The sequence below is a fragment of the Cupressus sempervirens genome, chromosome 2 (assembly GCF_028749045.1).
Source record: "Cupressus sempervirens isolate cs-2001-9-10 chromosome 2, ASM2874904v1, whole genome shotgun sequence".
Taxonomy (NCBI): Eukaryota; Viridiplantae; Streptophyta; class Pinopsida; order Cupressales; family Cupressaceae; genus Cupressus; species Cupressus sempervirens.
In genome coordinates, this window is record NC_143119.1 from 477,589,962 (window position 1) to 477,605,635 (window position 15,674).

The following is a 15,674-nucleotide window of genomic DNA, read 5'->3' on the forward strand; positions in this document are numbered from 1 at the left end:
TTTATAGTTGGCAAAGTAACCTGGTTATCAAATAAATCTTAAAAATTATTTGCTATGGAAACTAAGTTGTATGGTTTTTGAGTTAAATTATTAACCCAATTTGAAAACACACCATAATTATTAATTATTTTTTATTTAAATATATTCAAAATCTAATAATAATAAACTAAATAAAAAATAAGAATTTCCAACTCAAATTGAAAAAATTATAATTTTTATTAATATATTAAAAATTTAATCTAACAATTTTATTTAAAAAATAATATTTTGATATCACGTTTTTTAATTTTCAATAATAACAAATATAAAGAAATAACAACTCATTCTTTAATATAAACTATTTTCACATAAATATATTTTAAAATTAATAATTAAATTAAAGAATATATATTCTTTACTTGCATGATGAAGTTAATATTTCTTGTTGACCTATAAAATTTTCAAGATTTAGATTATGTAGTGTTAATGACTGAAAAATAAAATTGAAGTAAATCAAGAATTTAACTTGTGTAAATAAATTAGTATTATTGATTAAATAGTTTAAATTTCGATTCAACTAAATTTATATTCGACTTAAGACTAAAGGTAATTCGAACATATGAATTAGTTTAGAACAATAATAATATAAAAACATGTAAAAGTTAAAAATATTCCTTCACAAATTTATATTTAGCCAATATTTATATTGCATGATTCTTGGTATCTTGGTATCTTGTATTATTCTTATTACATGATTCCTAGTATTTTGCATTTATTCTTATTAATGCTCCCATCCAATTCTGATATATATATATATATATATATATATATATCCTTCCATTTATAAGAGTGTTGAATAGTTTACCAAAAAAAAATCTTTAGTAACATTTGAAAAGGATGAGGTGCCTAAGGTAGGGTTCCCATGGGAGGGGCTTCAGCTCTATTTTTGTGGAGTGGGTGGCTCCATGATAGTTTTTTAGGGAGGGCTAAAAGATTAATTGGAATCTTTTCTTACAAAATAGGAGTCTCGAATTTCTAGCCCTCTCAATTTGAGCAGGTGAAAAAGGGGATTCAGCCCCACCAACTTAGCGAGGAATTCTGTCATTTGTCAACACTATACACTTCATTCTCCCACCAAAATGAATTCCTACCAAACAAATATATGAATAAATTTAATTTTTATTTTTTAATATTCATGAAACAATCAGCTTCCTTCAATTTAGCAGCTAATTATTATTTTTGAAGTAGAATCACTTATAAATCCATAGGCCTGCTTCCCTTTTTAAATATTCCTAAAAAATCTCAGCAGCACCTGCTTTATTTTTAAGGAAGCGGGTGCCCATGGGACCAACCTAAGAGATGTTTGCGGAATTGCTGCCCATTACAACTTTGTGCTTAACCAAAAGACATCAATTGCTCATGCATCTATAATTATCTCAATACAAGCAAGCAAGCTGCTAAAATAATTCAGAATGTATATCCTCTCATAAAATTACAATACCGACAAGATTTGTTTTAAATTTTACACTTCAGATCCTCATGATATAACATCTCATAGAGCTGGTTATTTCAAACCAACCTGAAAACATTTAGAATTTACATGCTGACTACAATATTATTTTCATGAGGTAAATATATTCTTCAATTTCCAAGGTGTTTAATTTACAAATATATTCAGGCAGCTTACCACGATTACATATGATCTAAGCACCCCATTTAAATGTGAAGGTTTCAATCTGCATCATGAAACAAGCCATTAGAGATCAGGAAATGTTGCATGTCAAAGATATGACGCTGAACAATGGTCATTAATTGTTTTTTGTTTAATCTCGTATGTTATTTTGACTAAGGAAGCCAGAGGGAAACTTACGTCAGCCATGGTTCTTAATGAGCACACTTTGAAACTGATACTGCTTAAACTCTTGGAGATCTTGTCACTGGTTCTGAATAGATATAAGGAAACACCACCTTGCTTCCCCTTCACTTGACCAAACAAATCAAAAGAATCAGAATTAATCAAACTAATTATTTACCCCTTCTGAATCAATCAAAGGAGTAATAATGATGCTTCAAAGATCCTCCTTGAAACAGAGTCGTCTGTTGGGTGAATGTATCATAAAAATAAATCAGAATACATGGCAATGGATTAAATTTATTTTTCCATGTGGATAATCTAATTAACTGTTCTCCATGCTCTGGTGAACCCAAATAAATTCCGAGCATTGTCAGATCATAAATGTTAACTAAGGTTAGAAAAAGACTTCACAAGTGGTCTGTTTAATATTCTTTCTCTTATATACTTCTTGATATCTCCCATTCAATCCAACACTGGTGATAGATCTGTGCAGAGATGAACTAAAGTTCTCTGGTACTGTCCATAGTACTCACAAACTGCAAGGACATCCTCTTGCTCTTGATTCAAATCGTCGGGCAAATCCAGGGATTTGGCATCTCCTTGACAATTGTCTAAATTCAGTGCAGCAAGTCTTCCATCTGCAGACCTTTTAGACAGAACTTTTGCTTTGATTTCATGGCAAGCAAGTAGAAACATGGCTGCTGTGTCAGGTTCATGTGAATCACGGAGAACTGCCAAAGCTTTATGTAAAGCACCAGCTGATACATAGAGAATGAGTGCCCTGCAAAAGTAAGGTTGTTTATTCTGTGCAGCGTTGACAGAACTTATTAAGTGAAGCTTAAAAGATCTTTAGTTTCTACCTCCAAATGTTATGTTCATCGTAGAGGACATGATCAGCCCATCTCTGCAAAACTCTGCAATGATCTAGTTGTTACTATCAGATAAACTTTACTTAAGTATGTCATACTTTAACATGCGGCATTTCTCACACATTTAAAAATGCATACAGGTCACAGAACTTGATGAAAATAAACATACGAATGTTAAGCACAAAGGATTGCCATGTTTTTGATATCCATGAAGATTAGAGCTTTCGGAATGAAAGGTAAGAGTAAAATAATAAAATATACACTCTCTAATTCAACCTATAGAGAATAAAAAGATTCTGAAAATGCTATTAATGTCTCTGTGAACTGAAGTCATTTTCATCTCAAAAGCTAAGGCAAGTCATACTATTCTATAAAGCAGGGAACCACAAGGGTATACCCAAACCTAAAAGTGAAGAAAATGACCCGCAGCCAACTAGATAAGAAGTTGAAGAAAAACAAGGAAAAACAGTCTTGTTGGAATAACACCAGACACTGGAGATCTACATTCATTCAAGGAACTATAACAACCATTGGAAAATTGGAGGAGCTTGGGTGGCCATTTAAGCAGCTGAAAGGCTATTGCACCTATGGAAAGTGAAAAGTGGCCAACATAAACCAACTGGAGGGTACAAATAAGAGAGGTTATGGGCCGTTAAAATACCTTCCTCTTTTGGATTTTAATTCTAGGAAAAAATCATCATGTTGCCTTGAATTTTTTTTCGCTTTTGTTTTTCAGGATTCAATTCCAAAACAGTACTTGATAAACCAAAACTAAACCAGAGTTTGCAAGAATATCAATATTGAGTATTTGAAGTTGTCAAGACAGGTTCCAGCAATGAAATTGTAAACATTCAAGAGTCAATGTGAAATCGTAACACATTCAAACACAGGGCTGGGAGGGGGAAATAAATTTGAAAATGAGTGCAACTAAAGAAGTGGATTTGAATGTTTTGAAGTTAGCTTAATTAGAAATTGCTTTACTGTGTTAGTATCTGTGTAGCTGACTTATTATGTTGTCAGATTTTGCGATTTAAAATTATAGTTATAAGTGGTAACCAATGGTCATGGTCTTATTGGCAACTGTCGGGCCCTCTGAATAGAATTGTAGTCAGGGAACGAGTCTCATCCACAGATGGAATTTTGTCTGGTCTACTAGTAATGAATATCAAGATCTCCTCGAATCAAGGTACAATATTATTTTTTGTTCACCATGCAGCTGATAATGAAAATGTTGCAATATCAAGAATGCAGGATATACTAATATATTCAAGTGAGTGCTTATGTAAAACAAATATGTGCTATCATTCCTACACTGGTTGTGAAGGATAGATTCAACAGAAAATGCCCTACTTATCCACCGTCCACAAGCTACAAGACAGCACATATTAAAAGGACAACATAACATTCTGACAAAACACAACATACAAGTCAATAACAAAAAACAAATAGAGAATGCTATTTTGGACAAAATGAAAGAAAGCAACTGAGCTGTCTTTAAAGAAAAAGAACTACAAAGAGTGAAAACAAAACCTTGCATAATCAGATCCCTGGAGATGTGATGCAGCTAATGTCGCGGCATCTGCCCAACAACCAGCATCTTGAAGCTGCAAATGAAAAGAAAAAAGTAAGGCATGTTTTAGTTCATCCATGTATGAACTGTGTAAAACAGCTGTCCATGTCTGTATGATTGCACTCAAGAAGACACTGAAAATAAGAACACATGTTTACTCTCTGAAAATACATGACATATTATCATGTGTTGAACACTATGTCCTAACTGAAATCTTATGAAAAATTTGAGAAAATACTTTAATAATATCATAAAGAATCTCAGAAAAGGATAAATAGCAATTATTACAAAACACCACTGATATTTATAATTCAATGTCAACTTTCAAATATTAAGATAAATCAAAATAATTTATTTTAATGCAGCTGCAGATGGGAAGTCATTACAAATCATCATATTGCTTGTCATCAGCAATATCAGCATCATCATTTGATTCGATTTAACCTCACAGAGTGCCACTAACACTCCCACTAGATATATTATGCAAATCTTGTGTAAAAGCTTCATGCTTCTCACTGTTAATCGAGACTATGTTGTGCAACAAAATGATGCAAACCATGACTAGATTGAACAAACAACCAGCCAACAGTTTACTAGAGTTTCAAAACCAAATCATGTGAGTAAAGAGAAACAACAAAGAGCAGAGAAAACACACATTCTAACATTTGTAGAAGAAATGCAATCATGTGGTCAAGCCCAAAAACTATATGGAACCCGAACAACCTACAGTACACAACCAACTTGCAAAGACTATTTGCTATACAATCTAACCTTTTTCACAATGTCTGTTGTTCCTATAGGCTATGGCTAGTCTATTCTCACTACTGACTTCCTCTCCACCTCTCAGGCCTTCATTCTTCGAACCCAACTTCAGCAACTTCCAGCCTCCAGGCAAAGACGATTTCCATTTTTCTAATGCCACAGTGACTGCTGACCTTTCCAAAAGGTGAAAGAACAAGAAACTCCTTTCTAAACAATCCATATGTAAACAAAGCTTCAAAAAACATTACGATTCAGCGTTCAACCTGCAGTAACAGAGACTCCCTATTTCTTTTGTAAATCTTTAAATTCCAGTTTAACACTTATGACCATTCTAGAGAATGACATTACCAAAGAGCACCCCTTAACTCTGCTATATACAATGCTGCAAGGATTCACTTTGTCCTCCCAAAGATTGGATTCATCTGCTTGTGTCCTACATGTGACACCGTTCTCACAACTACAATAATTATTCCCACTCCCAAACACACAAATCATAGGGTCATTTCACACACCAGATTGTTGAATGGTCATTTCACAATAACATCAAGTTAAAAGAAATAACAAAAAGGAGACAAGGGTAAGGAGAAAAGAAGGCAAAAGGTGTTAATGTTTTGTCCAAAAATAAAGATAAACAACAATAATATTAGAACAGAAGCAATATTGAACACTACGACACAACAATTTATCCTGGGAAAACCCTCCAACTTGAGGCAGGAAAACCCAGCCACAAAACTAAATCGCTTCTATTAAATAATCAGAAGTCTGAAATACAATATGCCCAAACACAAGGCTCAAACTGCAGTAATATTCAGAAGCAGAAGGTGTAACTATGATTTCATATGAACTCCTCCTGAAGAATATATAAGATTGCCTTGAACCTTCATTATCTTGCCATTACATAGTGAAGACACCTTTATTGTCTTGACTCTTCAATATCTACGCATGGTCTCTTCATTAGCCAACACTGAAGACTCTTCGTGATCTTCAAAAGACTTAGCTCTTCATATGAAAGATCATTCATAAATAAAGACTCTCCGCAGCCTCTTCATATTAAAAGATTAGAAAATGCAGCAGAAAGCATCTCAAATATAATGCAAATGCAATCACAGGTACGCAGATATCTCCTACAAAAACCAACCTTTAACACTCCCTTTTAGCAAAGGAGATATCATTTGCAGATTTCTTGTCATCATGAAAAACACAATGGCTACACCCTCAACAACAAAAAATTATCACGTGATATCTCATCTCAATATGACATTCACCATGGCTACTCCCTATAATGTCCCCTTTTCTGATTTGATATGGTATTTCATGCCTCTAATCAGATTTTCAAAATCAAACAACTGATATCACAAAGATCCACCAAATTTCTCAAGAAACCCCAAATCGGGTATGCCAGAAATTGTGCCAAAAGCTTCACAGCTTCACAAATTATTAATAAATCTGAAAGTGGACATTTTTACAGAAATTTCAGCAGCATAACAGTCTACAAAATGACATTTCCAAATCCGTATAGCCTTTACACAACAGTTCTCAAATGAAGGACAAAAACTATGCTCATCGGGCTCCCGAAATTAACACAAAAATGCCCGGAAACACCACAAAAACACTAATAATCTATCTCAAAAGTTTAATCACGTCCCCATACATATATTCAGCTCTATTTTAATACCTTAAAGTCTGAAATACAGCAGCAACCCAAACTGATATAAAATACTCAACTGAAAACACCAAACTCATACAAAAAACACACCCGAAAACCCACAAATCTGCACTGTTCAGCACAAAGGCAAACTCTGTATGAGCATGCACATGGAATGGCTTCAAACTCCCGTCCTTAGCCTTCCTAGAAACCTGCAAACTCCCGTTCTTGGGTCTCCCTGGAAACCTGTAAACTCCCGTTCTTGGGTCTCCTTCTCCACAGGTTTGGCAGCCTCTGAAGAATAACAAAGAAAATGAGCAAAATCAAGTTCTGCAATCCGCCCAAAATGCCTCCAAACCCCTTAAAAGAGGGCATAACCGTAACTCACGTCCAAGAGAGGTTAATGAAACATATTTTAATAATAATTTTCATTTATTAGTCCAACGGTTTCCAAAGATTAACCCCCTTTTTTCGAAACTTCACTTTCTTGGGCCTGCCTGCCTTAGCAAAGATTATTATTTTTTAATTATTTGAAAAGGGGACATGACAAGTCCTCCCCTCCCAAACATTGCTTGTCCTCAAGCAATGGCTGAACAATAAACCAATCAATCCACCTGGATCCCAAATGTAGTCATGAACTATACTACTACCAATTAACACAGGCTCTTGCAATATCCTCTGCAATATGACCAAGAGGAATCTATAATCAAACTGACAATTATAGCTCAACCAAACTCCAAAATCACCACTACCGCAGTCAAAAAACCACGAGACACAAACTCTTAGAACATCAAAACCCAAGTAAAGTGGACAAATCAAACTACCAACATAGTAAATACCATCAGCGCATCCCATTGGCCTTTACGGAATGTACAATCCAACTCTGCAACAATGGTGAACGCTCTCAAATGAAACTGTACCAAGTATGGAGAATCTACACACTGTACAACTCCTGTAGTCAACACAACTCTGCAAATCATCGACCACTATCTCATAACCATAACTCCCATGCACATGAACAAGTGATACAACCCACTGTGACTGATCACTAGCTAAGTCAGGAGATGTCATAGCCAAAGGAGTAGAATCAATAACAACCCCCACTGAAGCATCACTCCCAAACTCCTGCTCTAAGTCACATATTATCTAGCTGTCAACTGCAGAACCTATCACCATGTCATGCCCATCACAACTCTCATCTTGAGGCATCAAACTATCCCATAACTGATGATAAGCACTAGGAACCAAAGTACATCTCATCAACATGGTCATCAAAGGTAAATTGATGAGCATACCTCATAGTGTAATGCCGATAGAATTTGCCAATCTCAGTCAGTGGCTCAGACTGTAATCTAGATGAAACTAACTGCAATTGATCATTAACCATGTTGGAACTGACTACTACCTCCGAAGATATCAACAAGGGAGTAATATTACTAGCTAGAACCATGCCAACTGCTGACTCACCAACATCACACATGATCTTTGATACCTCTCTAGTCTCCGTGCCATCATTACTAGAGGCCACCACCATGTCAGGCATACAACAATCTGCTACAACACCCAACTCAACTGAACCTGACTCTAGTGGGAATGAACCTGATATGCCAATGTTAGTATCAAGGATGGATGCATCCCTATCTCCATTGTCTCTGACAATCTCGGCCATGGACATCCTCGGATCACCAAACACCATAGCTTGTGACTGTATAGAATCAGGTAAAGACTATAGTCGCTCTAACTCCATGGTCACCTTAGCCAAATGAAACTGTGACTCCTTGAAATCCAACGGTGTACTCTCAAGAATCTCAGAAGTCACCTCAAGCTGCTCAGTAAGCTCACTCACCTCATCTTCATTGGCCAAAAATGCATCATATGCTATACTGCCCCACTCCATAAGATAATCTCTGTCAGCTACCAACTGCATATAATTCTGTCTCAAAATTTGAATAGCCTCCCATAAAGAGTGGATCTCTGTCAAAGAAAGATAACTGCCTTCCTGCTCATCACTAGTAGGAGAACCCCATCCATAAATTGCTAACAACTGACGAGCAGCATCAAAATGCTGGCAAGTGATAGCAATGTCTCGGTCACTAACTCTCAACTGATTAGACACATGATAGCACTGGCTTGACTGTCTCCTACAAACCTCCTTTGATGCACTGTCTAAAGGAGTATCCTCAAAGTTACTAGTCTCTAGAGTATTACCATCCATATCCTGTGAATCAAATCTAAAATTCATATCAACATACGGAGTATCAAAAACATTAGCACTGCTGTCCAACTCCTCTGTACCCAAGGAAACTAAGTCTTCAAAACTGCCCATTGCATCCTCCTGGATGTCATCAATGCCAATATGATCCTGGGACTCATCTATACACACTGCCAAATATGAAATATCATCAACACATTCCAGCAAGTATGGTCGACTGGATATATGAACAAAGCCCAACATCGGTGTATAAAAACTAATACTAACATCAGACAAGATACTGGCACAAGAAAAGACAACACCGTGTAATCTGCTAATCAAATCCATGATAGCACCCAAACAAACACTGCTACCAAAAAGTGTTAAAGATCTCCAGTCAACTGAATCCCAAATGCCAATATAACAATCTCGAGTCCATGTCTGTAAACTAGAATCAACTGGTAACTCAAGCAAACTCCTCACCTGAGTAATATGACCAATACCAACTAACTCCACATACCTGTCATGATGAGATAATGAAGTCACAATACTATCTTTGTTCACCTTCAGCTGGCTGGACAAATCATGTGAAGTACTAGCAGCCTCAACCTCATGTGATGAAGCATCTAATTGTGCCTGGTACTCTTTCTCAGCAAAGTCATGAATGCTCAATGTCTGCTCATCTCTACCAAGTATCTCACCATCCTGCACAACAACATCCTCATAATCATCATCTGAACCCACTACACTGTAGTCACTGCCTGTTGTAACTATACCATCCTGAATACCTGTGGCATCACCCTTTGACGACTTGTAAACAATTGTCTCAATTTGAGTATCAAGTTGACCGTTACTATCAATCTGTGTAATATCCTTTCCCACCACCTCCTGTGGCAGAGTAGAATCTGAGACCTCTACCTAGCTATCAGCTAGTTTCTCAAACTCCTCATGCAAGTTCTTGGGAATTGTGTCATCTGTCTTGTGAGAAAATCTACCAAATAGAAATCCAGTCAACTTATCCACCTTAGCTGGGTCGGACAACATGTCATTCATTATACGGTGGTGCTCAACCAACTGTTCAGACATGTCATGACTTATTTTCATAAATTTATCTCGAATGTCTAAATAACCATCCTTTCTACTGTTTTGACTCTGGATATCAATTGCCCAAGATCGTGTCCTCTGAGACTTTGTACTATACCTGTCCATTCTGGATAAAGTAGAGTGTAACCCCAATAGGATATAACTTCTTCAAACACCAAGAACTAACATGCAAATGATTAGAAGTAGCATGCAACCATAGATTTTGACATGCAACTGATTAGAAGAAACATCCAACCACCAAATTCACCAAGAACTAACATGCAAATGATTGGAAGTAGCATGCAACCATAAAATTTTTTCATGCAGCTGATTAGAAGCAACATGCAATCATCAATTATGACATGCAAGATCTGGGTAGTTGTCAAAAATGCAAGATCTGGGTAGTTGTCAAAACTGACATGCAAACTTCTACAACCACCAAATTCACCAAGAACTAACATGCAAATGATTAGAAGTAGCATGCAACCATAAATTTTGACATGCAGCTGATTATAAGCAACATGCAACCATAAATTATGACATGCAAGATTTGGGTAGTTCTAAAAACTGAAATGCAAGATCTGGGTAGTTGTCAAAACTGACATGCAACTTCTACAAACCCTCAGGGTGGCAAGATCATGGCTCTGATACCACTATAATGTCCCCTTTTCTGATTTGATATGGTATTTCATGCCTCTAATCAGATTTTCAAAATCAAACAACTGATATCACAAAGATCCACCAAATTTCTCAAGAAACCTCAAATCGGGTATGCCAGAAATTGTGCCAAAAGCTTCACAGCTTCACAAATTATTAATACTAGAAGCATACAGATTAATACAGATTAATACTAGAAGCATACACGATTCACTATTTTGTATGTTATTTCATGAATTAACTACATAAAATTTATAACCAATATTTAAAGATATAATCAAAGAATACTTATTTCTTTATTGTTAATCACTTCAGCAAAATGCTTTTAGATTTTGATTGTCATATCCCTTACAGTTCAGTAGACCTAACTGCTTCATCAATAGACGCCCATATCTTATCCACGAATGTCTTAGAGAATCAGATAACCCAGACATCCAACAAGTCATCACAATCCTTGACCAACGCATACAACGGTGTTGTTACTCAATGCCAGATCATGTGTATCCAACAGAATTGTATTATTGTCTAGCATTCCCATGATACTCAAAAAAGGTTATAATCAAGAAAAGAATGTTTATATTGTAGAATGATCACAACGAGATGCAGCAAATGTGCTCACCAGTAAACTCTACTAATAGAATTTGTAAACATAAACACTAGTGATTATGGTAGCAACAGATTCTTTTGCAAAAACCCCCCATCAATCCATATGACAGGGAACCAAGTGCTACAGAAAGCACACTGGAAAGATCACAATATGTATGTTGGTCAAACCATCGCAGTATGCAGAAAGAAAGACCCTATACAAGGAAATATACTGGTATCCACACAACAATAGATAGATCTTGAACTAAACAGCAAAAACACTGCTCTCTTGATTAATAACTAATATTGTCACTCTGATCCTGATGTTGCTTAAACCCGCTTTGATACCATGTTAACGTCTTGCCCAAAAATAAAGATAAAACAACAATAACATCCTAACATAAGCAATAATGAACACTAATACAACAATGTTATCCTTGGCAAACCTTCCAACTTGAGGGGAAAAGCCTCAGCCACACAATAAAATCACTTTTACCGAATAATTTGAAGTCTGAAATACAATATGCCCACAAAGAAGGCTCAAACTATAGTAATAATCAGAAGCACGAGATGACAGTATGTTTTCATATGACCTCCTCCTGAAGAATATATTAAATTGCCTCGACCCTTCATTATCTTTCCATTACAAAGTGAAGACCCCTTCATTGTCATGACCTTTTACTGTGTTGACTCTTCAATATCTACGCATGTCTCTTCATTAGCCAACGCTAAAGACTCTTCATGATCTTCATAATATCAAAGATCATTAAAAAATTAAGACTCTTCACAGCCTCGTCATATTAAAGGATTAGATAATGCAGCAGCATCTCAGATATAATACTGATGCAATGACAGGTACACAGATATCTCCTACAGCTACTGCAACATCCATCAGTGAGCTATATATGAATCCTCCAAACAGAGTTAGGAAGCAATCACTTGCACAACCTCCAACATGACTAGTGCTATCATCTAAGGAAATTAACTCAGAAGATATCTCCAGCATTAGAAGACTAGGAGTGCCTCCAAAAACAACATTGAAATTCCATAAACCAAACTCGCAGAAGAAAAATATGATCTTTATTTTCATTCTACAGAGATTTAAATGTTAGAATTCATACTGATCTAAATGTTTGATGAAATAGTAGCATAACTCTAATCTATCCCAATCTGCTTTTATAAAGCCTGTCCATCTAATCTATTCACATTCTAATCATTTTTTTGTTCACCTTATTTTGAATTGATATTGCGAATAATCAACACAGTATTAATTTTAATATCTCACGTATACATATCAGCTTCATTGATATCAAAAACATTCCTTAGGATGATCACAGTGAATTTATTTCAACTCTTGGTAATTGCTGTTACATAACACAATTCCCTGAAAATTAGAACAGAAAATTATTAAGGAAATTCTAATATTTAAATTCCTAAACTGCTGACCTGGACTATAAACTAGTTGACCACCCAACAGAGATCATCCTTTGTAATTTCCCCCTTGTATGGCTCCATTTGCTAGGTGGAATACGTTGCTACCTTCGAATAATGGTGTGGCAGCATGTAGGGAGCTTCCATTTCTTTTATGGAAGGGTGGCACTCAATTTCGACCAACTTTGAATCTCCAGAGATGTCACGTCACCTTTTATCCTTCCCAAAGATGCTAAGAAACTCACAAATCTTGTACAATAACTCACATAATTAATAACAACAAATGGAAAAAGATGTGATACCTCCTTTATATCTGTTTGTTAACATATTGGCCTTTTGAAAATAATGATTAAAATTACTTGCTTCAGACCAAATGTGAAGACAAATTGTAACTAACAGTTGGAGAGATTTCTTATTGGGTTAGCAATCTTCTCTGAATTTTAGAAGTACAGCTCCCTCGTAAGATCTATTTTTGAGTTTTTGCAGTATGCTTTTAACTAGAAAGCAGGAAAGTTAAACTAACATCTGCACATCACTATGATACAAATGTCATCTAGGATTGAGAGATAAAGGAAAACACGAACAACAGCACAAAGACCATTTACTCAGCACAGGCAGAGGAAGATTTGAAATTTTCCCTTTCAGATATAAAAATGACCAAAACTCAAAGATTTTGGGGCAAACATTTGCATAATTATAGTGGAAGGAAAGCATTAGAGAACAATTGTGATAACTCAAATATTAACTACAATAAAAAAGAACACATCTAAAATCAGAGATTTAACATATATCCCTTCCATTCTTTAAATGCAAAAGAGAAAGGCTCAAAGACCATTCTGCACTTGTACAAAAATCATGTCTAAAATAGACAAAACACCCTCCTGTATAAAATCAAAATGCCCTCAACAGTTAACAAGTCTCACTCATGCCTTAAAGGAGAAGGGGTTCAGAAAAATCCAGCCCCTTTTCCTATGTCTTTTGATTATATATTTATAGATTTCCCCAATGAACCCTTTCTTTCAATAACTACTTCATTTTTAGTTATAAAATTTCATTCTAGTTTTCCATTATCCTAGTCCTAAACAAATGGATAATAGACACATTCTTGTAATTAAGAAAATTAGACAAATCACTTTTAGTTTGAATCCAAAACCTTGTAACCAACCCAGATTGCGAAGTGTAGCTCGCATTATTTGTAAGTATTAGTTTTCTGATTGAGGTTGATCACAAATATCTAATCGAAGTGCAGTAAATCATTCTTAAAGAATAGCCCATACTTCATTTCGGGGTGCTTGTAATAACTGAGAAAAAGCCCGATGCTTCTGGCTGATTTTGATAGCCCTTGTTATGCCATTGTACACTGGTCATACCATGGCAAAAAATGATACATAGACATCCAACAAAGAATACAATTTGATGACACTGGAGCCACATCTAACAATATTATAGAAACTGTGAGTACCTGAGTTTGAACATGAACATTTCACTCCATCAAACTTCTCCCATCTCCATTTTCCGAGAAGCCAGCCTAATTATTACCATAACAGCAGTCTCCTTATCAAATCCCATCATTTCCTTACATATACATGTGGATTTTTCCTCCAAGTGTTATTTCATAACCACATGACCTCTCATTCTGGAAACATATATTTGTTGGGCTCTATATCATTGCAAAAATTGTGCTTGAATTGCTTGCCACAAACAAATCACTGTGTGCAACTTTGTAAACAATTTCATTTCATCTTATTCAATTGCGCTCTACCAAATGGCTAACATGCCTTCTCAACACATGAAGTCGGCAACCTGTGGAATTTGAAAAAGAAATATTCAAAACCTTCCCTGCAGGCCATTTCAGGGAATTATAGCACCAAAAATAAGGAGCTTTGTTGGATTCATGAACCACTTCAAGTGTCTAATAAAATGCAATACCAATTAGGCTCACATGATATTAAACTCGATAATTACTTGCTCAAATTTATAGGTGTTGACAACAGCTTCCATACTGTCATTTTCATTTAAGCATTCTAGCAAGCTTGAGAACAAATTGCCACTTCAAAGCATGCTGGCTAGTCGGGGATATATACAAACTTTGGTACCTAGTTTTGGAGTTTGAGAAGTCCAGTTTCTCATCCACACCACAAACATCGAACTTTTCAACACAAATCTACAGACTTATGTGTTGTTTTATGTCAACCCACAACTCATTGATATTATTGTACCAACAGGTACTTTTTGTTAAGTTTTAGTGTTGTTTGTAAGTGTTTGTAAAAATCATTCCTGAAAAGAGGAGGAATAGATTAAGAGAACCCTCCTATTTTATAATTTCCAATTAAGTCTTTGTTGAAGCCACCTACAGTAAGAAGCTCTGAGCCTCCCCTATTGCTGAGAGGAGAGAGTAATCTCACTTGATGTTGCCTAGAGTTACAGTTTTGCAAGTTGTGGTCACAGTGAATTAAAAAACTTCTAGCCAACACAAATCAAATAGCTAATGAAGTTTCCTTGATACAATAATATAATTGAATCAAATCCCCCATAATATAATTGAATCAAATCCCCCAACGATCCTTCCTCTTGCTCTTGCTGACATTCAATGTCTGTAATTGGTAATTTAATGAGCTAATACCATCAAGTGAATTCAGATGCTACTTTAATTAAGAATGCAAAAGTGAATCAAAACTCTTGGAGAATGTAGACGGTACAAATGCATATGCTTAGATTGAAGTAGCAAGAGCGAATAGAATTGAAGAGACTCTCTCTCTCTCTCTCTCTCTCTCTCTCTCTCTCTCACACACACACACACACACACACACACATTCTCATAATCAATGATTTCTTTTGTTTGCAAAGCTCCAACTGAAAAATTATGAAAAAAGAGTAGATGTAAGGGAAAATGAACACTTTGAGAAGCACCAAGCTGTGATCGGTTACAGAAGTCACGGATCAAATACAGTATGATCCCATGCTCATTTCTCCAGGGGTGAATAAGTTGCAGCCCTCGCCGTTCTCAGTTGGACAACTCAACAAAACATGGCAATTGAGAGGGAAAA

At 35.7% G+C, this 15,674-nt stretch overlaps 1 protein-coding gene across 4 annotated transcripts in view; it reads right to left on the reverse strand.

Moving 5' to 3' along the window:
- Nucleotides 1-1,434: 1,434 nt before the first annotated feature.
- The window catches only part of LOC149573106 (Transducin family protein / WD-40 repeat family protein), a 258,800-nt gene continuing 244,560 nt past the window's right edge, over nt 1,435-15,674 (reverse strand). For 3 of the 4 annotated variants that reach the window (XM_089814285.1, XM_089814284.1, XM_089814287.1), the window contains 4 exons: nt 4,234-4,307; nt 2,695-2,748; nt 1,850-2,615; nt 1,435-1,715 (listed from right to left, as the gene is read on the reverse strand). In XM_089814285.1, the coding sequence (XP_089670411.1) occupies nt 2,297-2,615; nt 2,695-2,748; nt 4,234-4,307 (447 nt within the window). In that variant the 3' untranslated portion in view covers nt 1,435-1,715; nt 1,850-2,296. Of the gene's footprint in view, nt 1,716-1,849; nt 2,616-2,694; nt 2,749-4,233; nt 4,308-12,642; nt 12,877-15,674 lie in introns of all 4 variants that reach the window. The other variant, XM_089814286.1, reaches the window with a different exon arrangement.